The sequence below is a fragment of the Sus scrofa genome, chromosome 14, assembly GCF_000003025.6.
Source record: "Sus scrofa isolate TJ Tabasco breed Duroc chromosome 14, Sscrofa11.1, whole genome shotgun sequence".
In the NCBI taxonomy this organism is placed as follows: Eukaryota; Metazoa; Chordata; class Mammalia; order Artiodactyla; family Suidae; genus Sus; species Sus scrofa.
This window is the reverse complement of record NC_010456.5, coordinates 798,250-816,218: the sequence shown is the minus strand read 5'-3', so window position 1 is coordinate 816,218 and position 17,969 is coordinate 798,250. Positions and strand designations below refer to the sequence as shown.

At 41.9% G+C, this 17,969-nt stretch overlaps 1 protein-coding gene across 4 annotated transcripts in view; it reads left to right on the top strand.

Annotated features, from left to right (window-relative positions):
• Positions 1 to 17,969, top strand: part of SHC3 (SHC adaptor protein 3) — a 163,652-nt gene that overhangs the window by 19,872 nt on the left and 125,811 nt on the right. For all 4 annotated transcript variants that reach the window (XM_021074437.1, XM_021074435.1, XM_021074434.1 and 1 more), the window contains one exon: positions 16,755 to 16,825. In XM_021074437.1, the coding sequence (XP_020930096.1) occupies positions 16,755 to 16,825 (71 nt within the window). The remainder of the gene's footprint in view (positions 1 to 16,754; positions 16,826 to 17,969) is intronic.

Below are 17,969 nucleotides of genomic sequence, written 5' to 3'. Positions count from 1 at the left end.
AACTTGTTGAGATGGTCGGGCCACAGCTAACTTCAGCAATTCGAAAGGATTTTTCAAATCTAAAAATTTTGGGGCAGGATTTTGCTTGAATTTAAAATTGCCACATGTTCCTGGAGTTCCCGTCGTGGCTCAGTGGTTAATGAATCTGACTAGGAACCGTGAGGTTGCAGGTTCGATCCCTGGCCTTGCTCAGTGGGTTGGGGATCCGGCGTTGCCGTGAGTTTTGGTGTAGTTAGCAGATGCGGCTCGGATCCTGCATTGCTATGGCTCTGACGTAGGCCGGTGGCTACAGCTCCGATAAGACTCCTAGCCTGGGAACCTCCATATGCCATGGCCTCAACCAGTGGGTTAAGGATCTGGTGTTGCTATGGGCTGTGGTGTAGGTTGCAGACATGGCTCAGATCCTGTGTTGCTGTGGCTGGGTCATAGGCTGGCAGCTGCAGCTCCAATTCGATCCCTGGCTTGGGAACCTCCATATGCCATGGTGAGGCCCTAAAAAGCAAAAAAAAAAAAAAAAAAAAAAAGAAAGAATTGAGAGCTCAGAAATAAATCTATGCATTTATGGCCATTTTATTTATTTTTAAAAATTTTATTGAAGTATAATTGATTTACAATGTCCTATTAATTTCTTCTGTACAACAAAGTGATTCTCTGATACACATTCACACCTAAGTAATATATGGTATTTGTCTTTTTCTGACCTACTTCACTTAGTATGATAATCTCTAGGTCCATCCATGTTGCTGCAAATGACATTTCATTCTTTTCAGTGACTGAGTAATATTCCATTTATATTCATATATATGTTACACTTTCTTTATCTAGTCATCTGTCAGTGGATGCTTAGGTTGTGTCCATGTCTTGGCTATTGTGAATAGTGCTGCTGTGAACATAGGGGTGCATGTATCTTTTCAAATTATAGTTTTGTCTGGGTGCATGCCCAGGAGTTGTACTGCTGGATCATTTGGCAGTTCTATTTTTAGTTTTTTAAGAAACCTCCATAGTATTTTCCATAGTGGTTGCACCAATTTGCATTCCCCTCAACAATGTAGGAGGGTTCTCTTTTCTCCACATTGTCACCAGCATTTGTTATTTGTAGACTTTTTAGGAAAGTCTGACTGGTGTGAGGTAGTCCATATTATAGTTTTGCTTTGCATTTCTTTAATAATTAGTGATGTTGAGCATCTGTTTACTTGCCTATTGAACTCATGGCCAGTCTATTTTTTGACAAAGATGCCAACACTGTTCACTGGGGAATTGTCTTTTCAGCAGATGGTGCTAGGACAACTAGATAACCACATGCAAAAGAATGAATTTGGACCCCTTCCCACATCATATATAAAAATAAACTCATAATGAAGTAAGAATTAAGTGTAAGAGCTAAAATCATGAAGCTCATAGAAAACACATCGGGGTAAATTTTTGTAAGCATGGATTAGGCAGTGGTTTCTCAGCTGTGATACCAAAGACCCAAACAACACAGGAAAAATACACTGAACTTCATTAAAATGAAAAAGTTTTGTCTTTCAAAGGACGCTGTCAAGAAAGTGAAAAGTCAGCGACAGAGTGGGAGAAAATATTTGCAAGTCAGATGTCTGATAAGGGACTGACCTCCAGAATATATAAGGAACCATTATAATTCAAAAATAAAGACAAAAATAACCCAGTTTGAAAAATGAGCAAAGGATTTGAACAGACATTTCTCCACAAAAGACATACAGATGGCCAGTGATCACGTGAAAAGATGCTCAGTATCTTTAGTCATTAGGGAAGTGACTAAAGAAATCAAATCAAAATCACAATAAAATATCACTTCAGGAGTTCCCGTCGTGGCGCAGTGGTTAACGAATCCGACTAGGAACCATGAGGTTGCGGGTTCGGTCCCTGCCCTTGCTCAGTGGGTTAACGATCCGGCGTTGCCGTGAGCTGTGGTGTAGGTTGCAGACGCGGCTTGGATCCCGCGTTGCTGTGGCTCTGGCTTAGGCTGGTGGCTACAGCTCCGATTCAACCCCTAGCCTGGGAACCTCCATATGCCTCGGGAGCGGCCCAAGAAATAGCAACAACAGCAACAACAACAGACCAAAAAGACAAAAAAAAAAAAAAATATCACTTCACACCCACTAGGATAGCTAAACTAAAAAAGTAGACAATGACAAGTGTTGTTGGTGAAGATGTGGAAGAACGGGAACCTTATGTTGTTGATGGAATGTAGAATGCTGCACCTGCATTGGAAAACAGTTTGGTGGTTCCTCAAAATTAAACCCAAGACTTACCCCATGACTTGGCAATTCCACCTAGGAAAACTGAAAGCGTACGTTCGTGCAAAAACTTGTACAGGAATGTTCATAGCAGCCCCCAAATGGAAACAACCCAAAAGTCTTATCCGCAGCTGAATGGATACAATGGAATAGTATTCAGCCACAAAAAGGAATGAAATATTGTTACATGTTATAACATGGATGAACCTTGAAAAACTATGCCGAGTGAAAGAAGCAACACATCAAAGGGCAAGTTTTATGAAGAGCCAATTGAAATTCTTATCCCAGAATGTGCTGTGGATGAATAGTTGCTGTTCTGAACACAGTATATGTAGCTTGCACTCATCAGGCACAGCGTAATGGCACTTGTTTAAAATCCATGCTGTCTTGTGTATTTCTTACTGTAATCTCATTTTACAGTTGAGGAAACCGAGACTCAAAATATCTAGTGATTTGCTAACTTTCACACGAGTGGTCAGCCAGGAGGTACATCTGTGACCTAGGTCTGTATGGTTCCAAAGTCTGCTCTTGTCTGACTATCCAGCTGAATGTAGAAGTGCAGGCAACTTTCAGCAGGCTTTGCCATTTGCCAGCCAGCAAAAATGACAGGTGCCCGAGTTCCCACCGTGGCTCAGCAGGTTAAGAACCTGACGGGTATCCAAGAGAATGCAGGCTCATGGCCTTGCTCAATGGGTTAAGGATCTGGTGTTACCACAAGCTGTGGTATAGGCTGCTGATGTGGCTCTGATCCTGTGTTGTTGTGGCTGTGGTGTAGGCTGGCAGCTGCAGCTCTGATTCTAGCCCTAGCCTGAGAACTTCCATATGCCACAGGTATGGCCAAAAAAAGTGACATGTACCTTTTACAGAACTGTCTTCTTATGGTTAAAAAACCCCCCCAAAAAACAGAAGACAGAGGAATGAAACTTGGGATGAATGATTTTTCTTGTTCATTTTTATATTGTAGGGCTTGAAGCACTAAGTACATGTTGAATTGTATAATTATGGTATACTCGGTTAAAGTGCTCATGCCGGTTAATGTAGAGTTAGAGATTAGGTAGTTAACTCATAGAATATAAATCCATTTTAAAATTGACAGGACATTGTAAATTAACTGTAATAAAAAAATTAAAAATGGAAAAAATAAGACTGTAATTAGTTACTGGGAAATTCTTTTTTTGCCTTTTTAGGGCCCCGCACCCATGGCATATGGAGGTCCTCAGGCTAGGAGTCGAATCCAAGCTGTAGCTGCTGACCTACACCACAGCCACAGCAAGGCCGGATCCTTAACACACTGAGCGAGGCCAGGGATTGAACCTGTGTCCTCATGGATACTGGTTGGATTTGTTTCCACTGTGCCACAGCGGGAACTCTCCGTTCTTGAATTTTTAACAAACTTTTTATTTTGAAATAATTACAGTCTATTATTGCAAATATTTGTCATGCTTTTTAGTCTTCTCTTCCTTTGCTAGGATCAGCCATCCCCTCCACCTCGTTTTTCCTTATTGTTCTTTAACGTAAAATACACACTCTTAGACACTCACTTGGATAAATACAGCTAAGGAAAAAGGCCTATTTAACCATCAACTATCTAAATTCCAGAATAATTTCAGGGAAACACAGAGAATTCAAGTACCTTACGTAACATAAACCAATGTAAATTGGTGCTAATAAGTGAAATAAAAAGTTAATGAAAAAATTATGATTCATGAGATTCTTGCATTATCAAATGAAGTGTTACAAGCTTTCTAGTTCTGATGCTGGAGGGTTGTTGAAAGCATCTTTAACGGTGTTAGTCTTTAGTGAATACGTTAATACATTCACCAAACATTTATTTTGTACCCATCCCATGTGAGGCATTAGGAATGCAAAGAGGGATAAAAACAGAATCCTGCAGAAACTTCTGGGAGAAGTGTGTGAATGGGAGCTGGAGCCTGAGCCGAGTTTGGGGGCAGTGGTGCAGAACACTCACTCGGCATTTTGGAGGCGGGCTGGGATGTCAGGGAATTGATAGGGAGGCAGCACATGGCAATGACAGAGAACCCTGAAGATGTAAATTTTCTTCATTTTGAACTTCGGCAACATAACTTTATCACATTCTCTGTGCAGAGCCTTGTGCCGTGATAAAATGGCATCATGCAAACCGGCAAAGAGGTCCATGGCAGTGGAACACAGAAAGTGCTCTTACGAGAGTTCCCATTGTGGCGCAGTGCCGACTAGCATCCAGGAGGATGCAGGTTCAATCCTTGGCCTCGCTCAGTGGGTCGGGCTGAGCGCCAGCGAGCTGTGATGTAGGTCGAAGACGTGGCTTCGATCCTGCGATGCTGTGGCTGTGACGTAGGCCAGTAGCTGTAGCTCCGATTCAACCCCTAGCCTGGGAACCTCCATATGCGGAGGGTGCAGCCCTGCAAAGAAAGTGGTCTTACAAGATAAGTGATGTTATGACTCGAGGAGGGAGGGACCCTTTCTTGGTGTCTGATGTTTGATGTGCATCATTAAGACTGGAAGGGATCTTAGAAGGGCAAGTGAGGAGGGAGGGGAGGGAAGAAGCGCTTGCAGGCAGGAGGGAGTTGCCTGTGTGGACACAGGAGGTGTGACAAGATGGGATGGAGGAGGTGGTGATGAAAGAGCTGGTTTACACATAGGAGTATGCGTGCAGAGTTGGTGCATGAAATCCAAAAGGTAGGTGAAGGGTAGACAATTATTTATTTCCGTTTACCTATTTTCCTGACTAGAATGGATCCTCCGTCAGTGTGTGACTTCACCTATCCTATTCCCTGGTGTCCTGTTATCTGGCTATGCTAGTTCTGGCATAGAGGAGGGGCTCTGTCAACATTGATGCAATGAATGACATGGCTGAAGGGCCTTTGCCAATTACAGAGATGAGCTGTCGCATATAGTTGAGGTTCTTCCATTCTCGTTGCTGGGTTCCCACCCTATTTTGTGAATATATTACTATGTATTTATCCATTACACTGTTGCTGGATATTTGGTTGCCTTCAGTTGCGACTACTATGAATATTTTTCAGCTCTCCTGCAAGTCCTGAGCACCAGACAGTTTTCTGTTGCTCTTGGACTCAGTTTCCTCTGTCCCTAAATGTCTGCATCCCATGGGTTCCTTTTGCAATTCTGGCTCCAAAAATGTGTCCCCATTCCCTGGTCCCCTTCACTCCGTGAAACACACCTGCTCGGACAGTTCTGACGTCACTCTCAGCTTTTGGCACGAGTGGCCAGGGCTCTGGGTCTTCAGGTCTCTGTTGACCTCAGAGATCGCAGCTTCCAGCTTTCCAGGGTGAGGCAAGAGCCATCAGAGTCTGTGGAGAGTGACAAATGTGTGACTAATCTTTCCCAACTCTTTTTTTTGGCTTCCTGCCTTTTCCGTTCATTTGTAGCTGGCTCAGGCACACAGTTGCCGAGAAACGTCTTTATCAAGACTCTCTTTTACAAAATAATGGCTTTTGTCTTAGTGCTATTGGCGGTTATCGCTCTATTCTTCTGTATTGAAGGAACAACATTTTCCCTTATTTTCCTCCTGCTCAGAATGAATTGAGTTTTCTTTCAGGATCTTTGTCTGTTACAGTTCTTTTTCTGATGGCTCTGGGTTCTTGCCTACACACCCCATTATTTCTTTGAATTCTTTAAAAAATTTTTTTTTTCTTTGAATTCTGGAACAAGCTAGCTCAGTTTATTCTATCAGTGACATTCTCACTTTTGTTATAGGAACTCTGTCTCCAGCCCTGCATGTTTTTGCTTTTAATGTTTCTCATTCAGAAAGCTGATTTTATTCTGTGCTTTTTGAGTTATTTTGAATAATAGTGCTGTTTGCCCATATTCCTGTTTTCTGAAGAAAGCCGTCAGACACTTGATTGGATTTACTTTGTGTCAACATCGTGAATTTAGGTTCTCACAAAGTCCATTTGCTATTGTTATGTCGTCCGTTTCCTAAGATTTGGGGGATGTTTGGATGCCCTGACATACACCCAGGCTTTCTGTCCAGGGCTTATTGCAGAAAACAGGAGGAGCCAGAAGCCACAAGCCACAATGTCCTGAGACCCTCAAGGTAAGCTGGAGTTTGAAGAAATAAAATACACTGAGGAGTTCCTGCTGTGGCTCAGTGGGATTGGTGGTGCCTCTGGAATGCTGGGACACAGGTTCGATCCCTGGCCTGGCACAGTGGGTTACGAATCTGGCATCATCACAGCTGCAGCATAGGTCACCACCGTGGCTCAGATCTGGTCCCTGGCCTGGGAACTCCATATGCCATGGGACTGCCGGAAAAGAAAAGAAAAGAGAAGAGAAGAAAGAAAAAAATCAAGCACACCGAAACATATGCCATTTTTAGTTAAGGCTGAACTGTAGCAGAGCCCTCACCATGTGTATGAAGGGACCCCCTAGGAGCCCGAGCTGAAGTGTACAAATAACAACATTACTGTTCTGGTGAGCCACACGTAGGCCAGGAATTGTGGGAGGTAACTAGCAGGTGGGTTTTACACTCACCACAGATCCGGGAAGTGGATATTGTCACCTCTCTTTTCATTTAAGGAAATCAAGGCTCTGGGAGATTTAATTTAAAAAAATACTAAAAAACCCTAAGGTCTCAACTATTAAATGGAAGAATCAAGGTTTGAACTTGCATAGCCTGCCGACAGCACTCAGATCAGATAAAGAAAGCTTGGAAAGTTGAATCAGTCTTTCTACAGACAAATCTCAGACTGGAGGGGACATCAGAATGCCTGGAAGAGCCTGCTGGAAGTTTGGGATTTGCATTTCTAACAAGTTCCCCAATGCTGCTGCTGGCCAAGGGACCACTCTTTGAGAGTCACTGCCTCCGTTACTGCCACCGTTCATATAGACGGTGCTTCATGGTCCCTCCTTTGATTTCCCAGCAATTTGTCTTTCTTCTTGGCTTTGATACATTTCTTTTGCTGCCCCCGAGTGTAGCCAGTTAACTGTAAGGTCTTTGATACTTGTTCAAGTTTTCTCCACCTGATCATCCTAACAGGTGCAGATAAGTATTTATTAATTGTGACATAAATGATGTAGGGTATTTTTACATGTATTTAGTAAATTAATGTTTACATTATTAATAGCTACATTTTAATGGCGACTTAAACATTTTAAAGTCATTTAAGAGACACTTCTTTGCCCAGTATCAGAAGCCTAAAAGGCAAATTACTTAGTAGGCTAACAATAAAATATTGAAGGTGTAATAGACTTTCTTCAGGTCCCAGCATGGATGATATCCCTATTTATGGGCCACACTAGAGGATAATGAGTTTGGACATACCGTAATTCCAAATGAACTTTGAAACAGTCCTCTAATAGTCACTGAGGCTAGAAATCACCAGGGTTAATTATTCATTAATTCTTTTAACCTCCTCTGGCTAGAAAGGAATGGGGACTGAGGAAGAGTTACTATTAATTATGCAGCAAAGCTTTGTTGGGTCTTGTGACTCCAAGACAGTGGATGGTCCAGGTAGTTCTAGTAGAACCCCCAGGGCTGTGACTTATTGGCTTGGCTAGGATCGCACACCGATTCTTGACCGATTGCTGAGGCTGGGGGATGAAATTCAAAGACACCCATCATAGGAGCAGCCCACCTGAGAGATGTGGTTGGTTTCACTGACCTCTTCACTCACCATCACATCATCAGAGGGTCAAGGAGGGTTGGTCCAGAGCCCTTGTAATCTGAGATACCAGATGACCTAGGTCTTTGTGAGCAGTTTGGCATCATAGCTTGGAGGTCCGGTTATATTAAGCAAGATCTTTTCTTTCTTTTTTTTTTTTTGGCTTCACCCATGGCCTATAGAGGTTCCCAGCTTAGGGGTCGAATCGTAATTGCAGCTGCTGGCCTATGCCACAGCCACAGCAACTCAGGATCTGAGCCTCATCTGCTATCTAACACCGAAGCTCATGACAACGCTGGATACTTAACCCACTGAGCTAGTCCAGGCATCGAAACTTTGTCCTCATGGGAGATCACTTCGTGGCTCAGCAGTTAACAAAACCGACTAGGATCCTTGAGGATGCGTGTTCAATCCCTGGCCTCGTTCAGTGGGTTAAGGATCTGGTGTTGCCGTGAGCTGTGGTGTAGGTTGCAGACATTTTTTCCCCCTCATTTTGCACTTGTGCAAGTAATAAATTAACATGTTCTTGTTATAAAATGTTTAAACAATATAGAAGTATTCAGAGGTAATATTTCTTCCTAACCTTTCTTCCTTCCCACTGCTCTTCCTATCTTTGTCTCCTCTCTGTGCCCTTGTGTTTCCAAAGATGGACCAGTGTTCACACCCTTAAGCTGTCCCCTCTCCTTGAATCTGGCGGACCCTATGACTTGCTTTAAAACCAGTAAAATGTGGAGGGAGTAATTGTTTTTTTGAGATGCTAAGCTCATAAATCCATTTTATGATTAAAAAAATGGCTGCTTTGGGATCCATAGTTTGGATGTGTCTTAAGTGTTTAACCATACATTTCTTGATCAACATTTGAGGAGGGGGGTTCAGATTTTTACTCTTTGCAGGCAATGAAGTAATGAATATTTTACATATACAGTTTCATGCACCTATGCATGAATAGAGAACTACAAATAACCTTGCTGGGTAAAAGGCAAGCATATTTTTCATATCCACAGATACTTCCAAAGAGTCTTCCAAAAAGATTTTACCAAATTACACTTGTTACAAGAACATGGGACAGGGCCCATTTTCCTGCTTCCTCACCCAATTTGACTGGGCGAAAAATTGTATCTCTTTCTGGTGTTATGTTAATTTCTCTGATCCATCCATCTGGGCACTAGTCTTTACAGATACATGTTGGCCAACTGTCTTTCTTCCTCTGTGTATCTTCTGTTTGTATCCTTTGCCCATTTTGTCCATCAAGTTGATGGGTTTGCTTAATTTTTTTGTTTGTTTTGGATTTTTCTCAGTCTTTCACTTGCCTTTTCATGTTGTTTATATCGGAACAAATGTCTTTTCTTACAAAAATGATTAATTTTCATGAGCTCACTTATAGCCGTTGAGTCTTAGGTCCTGTGATAGAAATATAAGTTTCTATTTCTTATAACGCTTCAATATTTCTATTTCTTAGCTTTAGCTCTTTAATCCTTCTGGGGTTAATTTTGTGCATAGGGTTAGATGGGCATTTGGGGGAGGGTATGCCTTTCGTATAGCACAGTGACACTGCACACACACTATGCACCATACACAAGAGCTGTGGGCAGGGCTGCTTTGATATACCCTTTTTCTAATGTACGGGTAATCACACACCCTCACATTTATTGACAGGCTTATCTTTCCTTCAGTGATGCCCACAGATCTGTACACCCTTTTCTTCTGGGCCTCATTCTAGTCCCTTGCATGATTTGTCTATTCCCATGTCAATATCACATAATTTTCACCACTTTCTTTTTTGTGTGTGTTTGCTTAGTAAGTTTTTTATTTCCAGCTGGGCCAAGTTGTGGTACAGAGTCCAGGACAAGTTCTAAGCCCAAACACCACTTCCTTTCCATTTTTATCTTCTTTAGAAATTTCTTTTTGTTCTTGAGGATCCTCCTTTATGATATAAGTTTTGGAATTATTTTTTCAAGTTTTTTGGGAGAAATCCTATTGGGACTTTAATTGGCATCACAATAAAATTCTAGATAAATGTGGAGGAGAACTGGCATGGTTTTAGTATGAAATCATCCAGTCCAGAAATCATGATGTCTTTCCATATGAGCAGTTTTAAAAACATTTATTCATCATTAAAGGTTTTCTTCAGTTGGTCTTGCACGTATCTTGTTAAGTTTGTTTCATGTTTCTTTTGCTTGTAAATGAGGTATTATTTCCTTGCTTCCTTTGGTTAGCATTTGCCTGATTTGAATCTGTTTTATCTTAGTATCTTCTTTATCACTTTATTTAACACATATATATATATATATATATATTTTTTTTTTTTGCTATTTCTTGGGCCGCTCCTGCGGCATATGGAGGTTCCCAGGCTAGGGGTCGAATCAGAGTTGCAGCCACCGGCCTACGCCAGAGCCACAGCAACGCGGGATCCGAGCCGCGTCTGCAACCTACACCACAGCTCACGGCAACGCCGGATTGTTAACCCACTGAGCAAGGCCAGGGACCGAACCCGCGACCTCATGGTTCCTAGTCGGATTCGTTAACCACTGCGCCACGACGGGAACTCCTAACACATATATTTTAACAAATGTGAAAGTCTTTGACCTTTAATTAGTGGGTTTGATCTGTTCACGATTAGTGTGGTCACTGAAATGGTTGGGCCTGTCGCTGATGTTTTCTGTTTTTTCTTTGCCTTTCATTTGTGCATTTTCTCTTTGCTGGCAGACCTATTTAGTTTGGAAGCCGATAATTTTGTTCTTATTTTCACAGTGGCTTACAATTTTTTTTACAATGTATGTAAACTTACATTTTTCTACAGCTTCCTAGAATTAGTTTTGGACCTACCTCCATATAGTATAAGAGCGTTTAGCAAGCTTTCCTTATCCTCTTCTACTTCTCTTTTATATCTGTCCCTGACCAGCCATGTTGAGATCTTCTGAGATTTCAGCTCCCCATCATTGTAAGAAAGTATTTAGAGTTATGCATCAATAATTATTAAGGCCTAGGGCGTACCTGTCAATTTTGTTGATTCTTTTCTTATCATTGTTTCTCATAGGCCCACATCCTTGTCTTTTTTGTATTCTTGTTTTCCTGGAATATTTTTTCAGAGAGTGTCTGTGGGTGGTTAACTTTCTGAATCTTTGCTTTGCCTTCCCACTTGAATGCTAGTTTGGGTGGATATAAGATTCTTGGCTTAGTACTTCTCTTCAGTCTTTAGATGTTATTTGTCTTCACGTATTTGGTGCTGAAAGAGAACTTTCTTTGTAAGTAACCTATTTTTTTTCCCCCTCATGGAATGCTTTCAGGATGTTTCTCTCTTGGTCCTTTTGTGCTGAAATTAACCTGCCATGTGTCCAAATGTGGATCTTTTTTCGTATTTTTTTCTTGGAGCCTTGAAAATATAAACATTCCTGTCTCTGTAAAATATTACACATTTTATTCTTCTTGCTCTTGAATATTTCTTTCCCTCTACTTTTCTTTTCTTTTCCTGGAATTCCTGTGTGGCTGATGCATGAACTTCTACATCTAAACTCCACAACCTCTAGTTCCCACTGTGATTCAGTGGGTTAAGGATCTGGCATAGTCACAGCTGTGGTGTAGGTCACAGCTGCAGCTGAGATTCAGTTCCTGGCCTAGGAACTTCCATATGCTGCAGGTGCATCCAAAACAAAAAACAAAAAACAAAAACAAAACCAAAAACAAAAAAAAAATCACAACTTTACATTCTCTATTTCTTTCCCTTCCTTCCTTCCTTCCTTCCTTCCTTCCTCCCTTCCTCCCTCCCTTCCTTCCTTCCTTCCTTTTAGCCATGCCCATGGTGTGCAGAATTTCCCAGACCAGGGATGGATCCCACACCACAGCAGTGACAATGCTGGATCCTTAACTTACTGGCTACCAGGAAACTCCTACACTCTCTTTTTTATTTCATTCTCTTTGGTGCTAGGAGGTTGTGTTCAGTTCTGAGAGGTTTTATGGGCTCCATTGTCCAGGGTTTCAAATTCTTCAGTTATGTACATTGCTGGAGTGCATTGATTGGGTTTTCTATGTAGTAAAACCCGGGTAGAAAGGGGATAGAAGAATCAAATTTCATTCTCTGTGGTTACCAAAACTTAAAACAAAGTGCCTTGGAATATACTGAAAAAGAAAAGTAGAGAGTAATCTAATGAAGACCATAAAGTTTTATTAAAGGTAATAAATAATATCTGAAATGGAGACAACTCTTGTTTACAGATTAAAAAACCCTGAAGTAAATGTAAATTTTTTTCAAGGTAATATGTGAAATTTCAGTTGGAATCCAAATAGTTTTTGAGGAGCAGAAGAACGTCACAAGATGATTTTAAAGTTCTCAAGGAAAAATATGTACAAGAGGCATAAGAATTGACAAATGACATGTAATAGAGTTCAGGTAAAGGTCCATATACAGTAATAGGAATTTAATATACCACAAAGTTGGCATATTAACCCGGGAAGACATATGAATTATTAAATCAGTGGTATTGATATAAGTAGTAGTCCATTCGGAAGCTAGCATTATAACTCATTCTATAACCTTATACAGACAAGTCAATTCTAAGTAGATTAAAAAGCTAAATGGAAAACATTCAATAAAACACTTAAATAAGTGAGTGCTTAGATAAACAAATAATAGCTGAATATTGTAAAAATCTAGGGACAGTAGACCTTCTCCGTTAAGACAGGGCACTTAAAACCATACAGAAATGATAGACATGTGACCATAGTAATTATTACTCTATTACTGTAGTAACAATTGCTTTAGGTAACATGTAGAAATTGATCATCAAAAGGAAAATGATTGAATGGGAGATTAACATATAAAGAAAAAGAGGAATGTAATAGAACATTGGGCCAGAGATATGTATAGTCAATTAACAGAAAAAGAAGAACAAATAGCCAATAACCAAGTAAGAAAACTACATCATCTTATTAGCGGTCAGGGAAATTCAAATTAAAACAAAAACAAAAAAGAAATACTTGGGCCCATGGTAGGAAAAGAGTCAAAAGACTGATGACATCCAGTGTTATGAAGGATAGAGAAATAAACTCGCTTAGACATTAGCGGTTAGAAGACAAATTGCTACAGACCCTTGGGAAGGTAATTGAACACTGGTGGTGGTCACATAGGATGGCACATGTGGCGGTGGAGATATCATATAATTCCCTCAAGTCGCTCATGGTCTTCATATAACTCAGTGAACAGCAGTAGAGGTACTGACATACCTGTGTAGGCGGTGGTGGTACTCTCACAACTCTGAGAAGCTAGTCTCCATGTAGCAATGCCCTGTGGCTTTGCCTTAGTGTTGTTGGCGGTATTTCTGTCATTCTGTGATTTTGGCTGCATTGGTATTCACAGTCATCTCTGACATTGGTTTGGTCGTAGTCACGTCACTCTGCCAAGTTGGCTGGGTTACTCAAATACCTCTGCAAAGCTGTCGTGGGTATTCGCCTGACTCTCCAATGTTGGTCATGTTGTGCTGTGACGTGGGCACAGTTGGTACTCACATGACCCTGCAGTGTTGGTCCTGATGTTCACCTGCCTGCGATGGTGTGGCGGTGATGATGCTCAAATGACGCTGGATGTTGGTTATGATGTTAATGCAACTCGACTGTTGGTTGTGGTAGCCAGGTATCTCAGTGGTCGTGTTGGTGGTGGTACCCTCGTGACGTCCTTGTTGGCTGTTTATTCCCACAGCTCTGTGGTGTTGGTCATGGCATCCACAGAGCCCTGAAATGGTCGTGCTGTTGACAGACACGTAATCTGAAGCCGTGGTGGGTGCACGAGACTTTATGATGTTGTTGCTGATGTTATTTCCATGGCTCTGTGAGGGTGACCTAGTTTCACATATTTTATTTTATTTTATTTTATTTTTTGTCTTTTTAGGACAGGACCCACGGCATATGGAGGTTCCCAGGCTAGGGGTTGAATTGGAGCTATAGCTGCTGGCCTACACCACCGCCACAGCAATGCAGAAAGTGAGCTGCATCTGTGACCTACACGGCAGCTTATGGCAACGCCACACCCTTAGCCCACTGAGCAAAGCCATGGGTTGAACCCGAGTCCTCATGGATACTAGTCAGGTTTGATGACCACTGAGCCACGATGGGAACTCCTGGTGTTCACATTTCACATACCACTGTGGTCAGAGCAGAGGTGGTGTAAGGTTGGGCTACTCAAGCTGGCTCTTCTCTTACTGTTTGTATGTCTCCTGCTTGACCTGTCCCTGTTTCATCTAGACCCCACTCATATGACTGACCTTCCCATATCCTTGTCCCCAGCCCCAGCTAGTGTTTGTTCTAATCTTTAGATCAGAACCTCTCTACCACAACAGCTTATCCAAGGGGCCTCGAGGGACACACCCCTCTGCTGGTTTCCCTGGTAAATAATGAGCCAACATGTGTCAATTCCCCCATAACTGCTAACTTCCCCTTCCCCCCCGGGAGTGAAGACTACTGCCATATCCCGTCCACTGTCTGCTGCAGTGGTGGGGTGTCACTCCAGGACCTTGCTTCAGACATGTAAGACCCCCTCTCCATTAAACGATTGATGTCTCTGAGCTTTTTCCTGGGTCTTGAGGCTGGGTAAGTATAGGAGCTGAAGGGTGCAGCCCAAGAGGTGGTATTCAAAGAACTCTATGACAGAGGTCCTGTATTCACATGGTCCTGCCACCTCGGTGTTGGTTGTGCTCACAGATGCTGTGACATTCATCCTGATAGCCCTGTAACCCTGCAACATTATTTTGTCAAAGTATTAGCATAGTTGTGTAACACTGGTGTCGCTGTTGACTTGTGATGGTGTAATTTGGATGACACTGTGACTTGGTCATGGAATTTACACGACTCGGTGGTGATGGTGGTGTTGGCATCGACACGTCACTTTGAGAGTGTTCACAGAATTCACATTATTCTGAGGTGGTGCTGGTGGTATTCCTATAACTGCAGCGTTGGCAGTGGTCTTCAATAGCTCTGTGATGGTGGGCAGAGGACTCAGATGATCTGCAGTGGCCACTGGTCACATTCGCACATCTGCAAGGTTGGTCCTGGGTTTTCCTTGAGTCTGTGACTCTGGATGTGAATTTTGCATCCCTCTGCCGAGGAGAGGGGTGAAGGTGGTCTCATATCTTTGAGAGTTACTGACACAACTTTGCCCCTGCGGTGGAAGTAGTTGCTTCATTTTGTAATGTTGCTGGTGGTGGTATTCACATAGCTCTGGAATGTTGTGCTAGTCACGTAACAGTGACCGTATTGGGTGTGGCAGTCCCCTAACTTGGCAGAGTGGGTTATGGTCTTTCCCTAAGAGACAGTGGTATTCCTGCTGTGGTGGTGGTATGCACACAACCAGGCACAGCTGTTCATCGTTTTCATGAGACTTGTGACAGCATTGCAGTATTTACATAACTCTGCAACGTTTGGTCTCAGTGTTCATGTCACTTTGCAGTGGTGGATTTGGTGTGTGCCTCAGTCTTCGACTTCGGTGGTGGCAGTAGTCACATGACCCTGTGATGCTGGTCCTGGTATTCACGTGATTCTGTGATGTCACCTGAATCACATGACTCTGCAACATTGGTGGTCGTCTAATTCATATGTTTCTGTGCTGTCGTTCATAACTGGTGGAGGTGGTGGTATTTAAATAACTCTGTGACTGTGCAGCAGTTGGAGTAATAGTCACATTTCAGAGAAGTTTACAGTTTTGCTTAAAGTTATGTAATAAGATATGACAGAGCCAAGCTCTAATTCAGACTTTTCTGAATAATTCAAAGGCAGTCTTTTCTGTACTACACCATGAGGTCTCTTCCTGCTAAGTCTAAATTTAAAGTCATTGGTATAAAACATCTGTACCTTCAAGCTCCCTGAGGGCTTTGGAACGCAAATATTCTCTCTCTTCCATGCTAGTTTTTTGCCTGTAGCTTTAGTTGGGGCCATATATTCTCATACACACATATGTTTTCACGTGTGAAACCGATAAAACATTTAGTTACCAATTTAGATGTATAAGTTGAAATTTTTAAAATATGTATGTATATATATTTTTCGTCTTTTTGTCCTTTTTTAGGGATGCACCCGCAGCATGTGGAGGTTCCCAGGCTGGAGATTGAATCGGAGCTGTAGCCACCGACCTACGTACGCCAGAGCCACAGCAATGCCAGATCCAAGCCTCGTCTGCGATCTACACCACAGTTCACGGCAAGGCTGGATCCTTAGCCCACTGAGCGAGGCCAGGGATCGAACCCGCAACCTCATGGTTCCTAGTCAGATTCATTTCCCCTGTGCCATGACGGGAACTCCTGAAAATATATGTTAAATAATGCAGAAGAGTTCTTTCTGGTAAACCAAAATATAGCACCTTTGGGCATAATCTACAGTTTATTCATAGAACCCCAAAATGTATTTATAAAATAATGAAGTTGAATGTTGGCCAACATTGTTGGTATTATGGTGTTTTCATTCTTTCTTTAAAAATTACAAACCTCTAGAAGATTTGTAAAGGACCAGAAATGTGATGTTGGAATATTGGGGTTTGGGTGCTGGTGACATGACAGGGCCACGTTTAAACAATCGTTGAATCATACGTTTAAGATGCCCACATTTTTATGGCGTGCAAGTTACACCTCACAAAAAGTTTTTGAAACTGTATTTCTAAACACAATGAAAATACTAATGGGATTCAGCAAAGCCACATGTAAGCACTCAGGATATTTTCTGATGGGTGTGAGTTATTGCTTTTATAGAAACAGAACAAAGTGTCACAATGAATAAGAAGTCTAAATATGATTTCAGAAATGGGAATGGCTCCAGAAATGGCTTTGTTGTAGTGAGGAATTCTCTCTTCATCTCAGTTCTCAGGGTTCATGATTTCTGTTTTCTCCCCTTGCAGTACTTGGGGTGCATTGAAGTTCTACGCTCCATGAGGTCACTTGACTTCAGTACAAGAACACAGATTACCAGGTAAGCCCTCTTCAGTGGACTCCTGTGATTTTGCTTTCAGAGGTGAACAGCTAGACATTTCCAGAGGGAAGATCTGCCCGTTTGAGAGCTGGTGAACAGTGACTGGAGGTTAGGGCCCTCTCTCTCAAGTCTTCCAAGTGTTCATCCATGTTTGTGACATGTGCTGTTGACATCGGCCCCCTGAGGACTCTCCCCATTTCTAAGTTCTTGATGTAATTAAGCTGCAGACAAATGGAGTGTTTGTTTCTTAAGTAAATGAAACTCTAATACCAGATTGATGTTTGCAAATCTACTGAACTGTGTTATTTCTTTTTAAAAAGAAAACAAACATGTCAAGAGAGTATTTCCAACAGTATATACAGAGAATAAAATGCATAGAATTGAAAGGAGAACTCTTTTTTTTTTTTTTGTCTTTTTGTATTTTCTAGGGCTGCACCCGCGGCCATACGGAGGTTCCCAGGCTAGGGGTCCAATTGGAGCTGTAGCTGCTGGTGTACTCTAGAGCCACAGCAATGCAGGATCCAAGCCACGTCTATGACCTACACCACAGCTCACGGCAACGCCGGATCCTTAGCCCACTGAGCGAGGCCAGGGATCAAACCCGAAACCTCATGGTTCCTAGTCGGATTCATTAACCACTGAGCCACGATGGGAACTCCGAAAGGAGAACTCTTAATGGGAGTAATAATTTAGAAGGCAGACCAGTTCTTCAGAGGCATCAGTGATGCTGAACAGGTTTATATATTCTCCACCATCAAACTAGATTCTAAACTTCTTGAGGGCCAGCTCTGTATTAAAGCATTGTTTCTATAAAATTCATGGCCTAATAGAGCTTATACCTTTAGAAAAATACCAATTTCAAGTCATCATGAAGAAGAGAAGCAGAAAGCTAGGACTGGGTTTGTGAAATAGCTACATTTCCATGAGCAATGAACTTATGTTGCTTCTGCAGTGGTGGAATTGCTTAATCTAAACAGTGACCCCAGAAAATCCCTCATTTGAATTTCATTCATATATCTCTATTGTATACCTTTGGATTAGCAGGCCAAAGACTAAAGATTGAGCTTTAGAAAGTAATCATTTGTAGTAATTAATTGATAAATAGCGTACGTACCTTAATTCTATAATTTTAAGCACCACAATG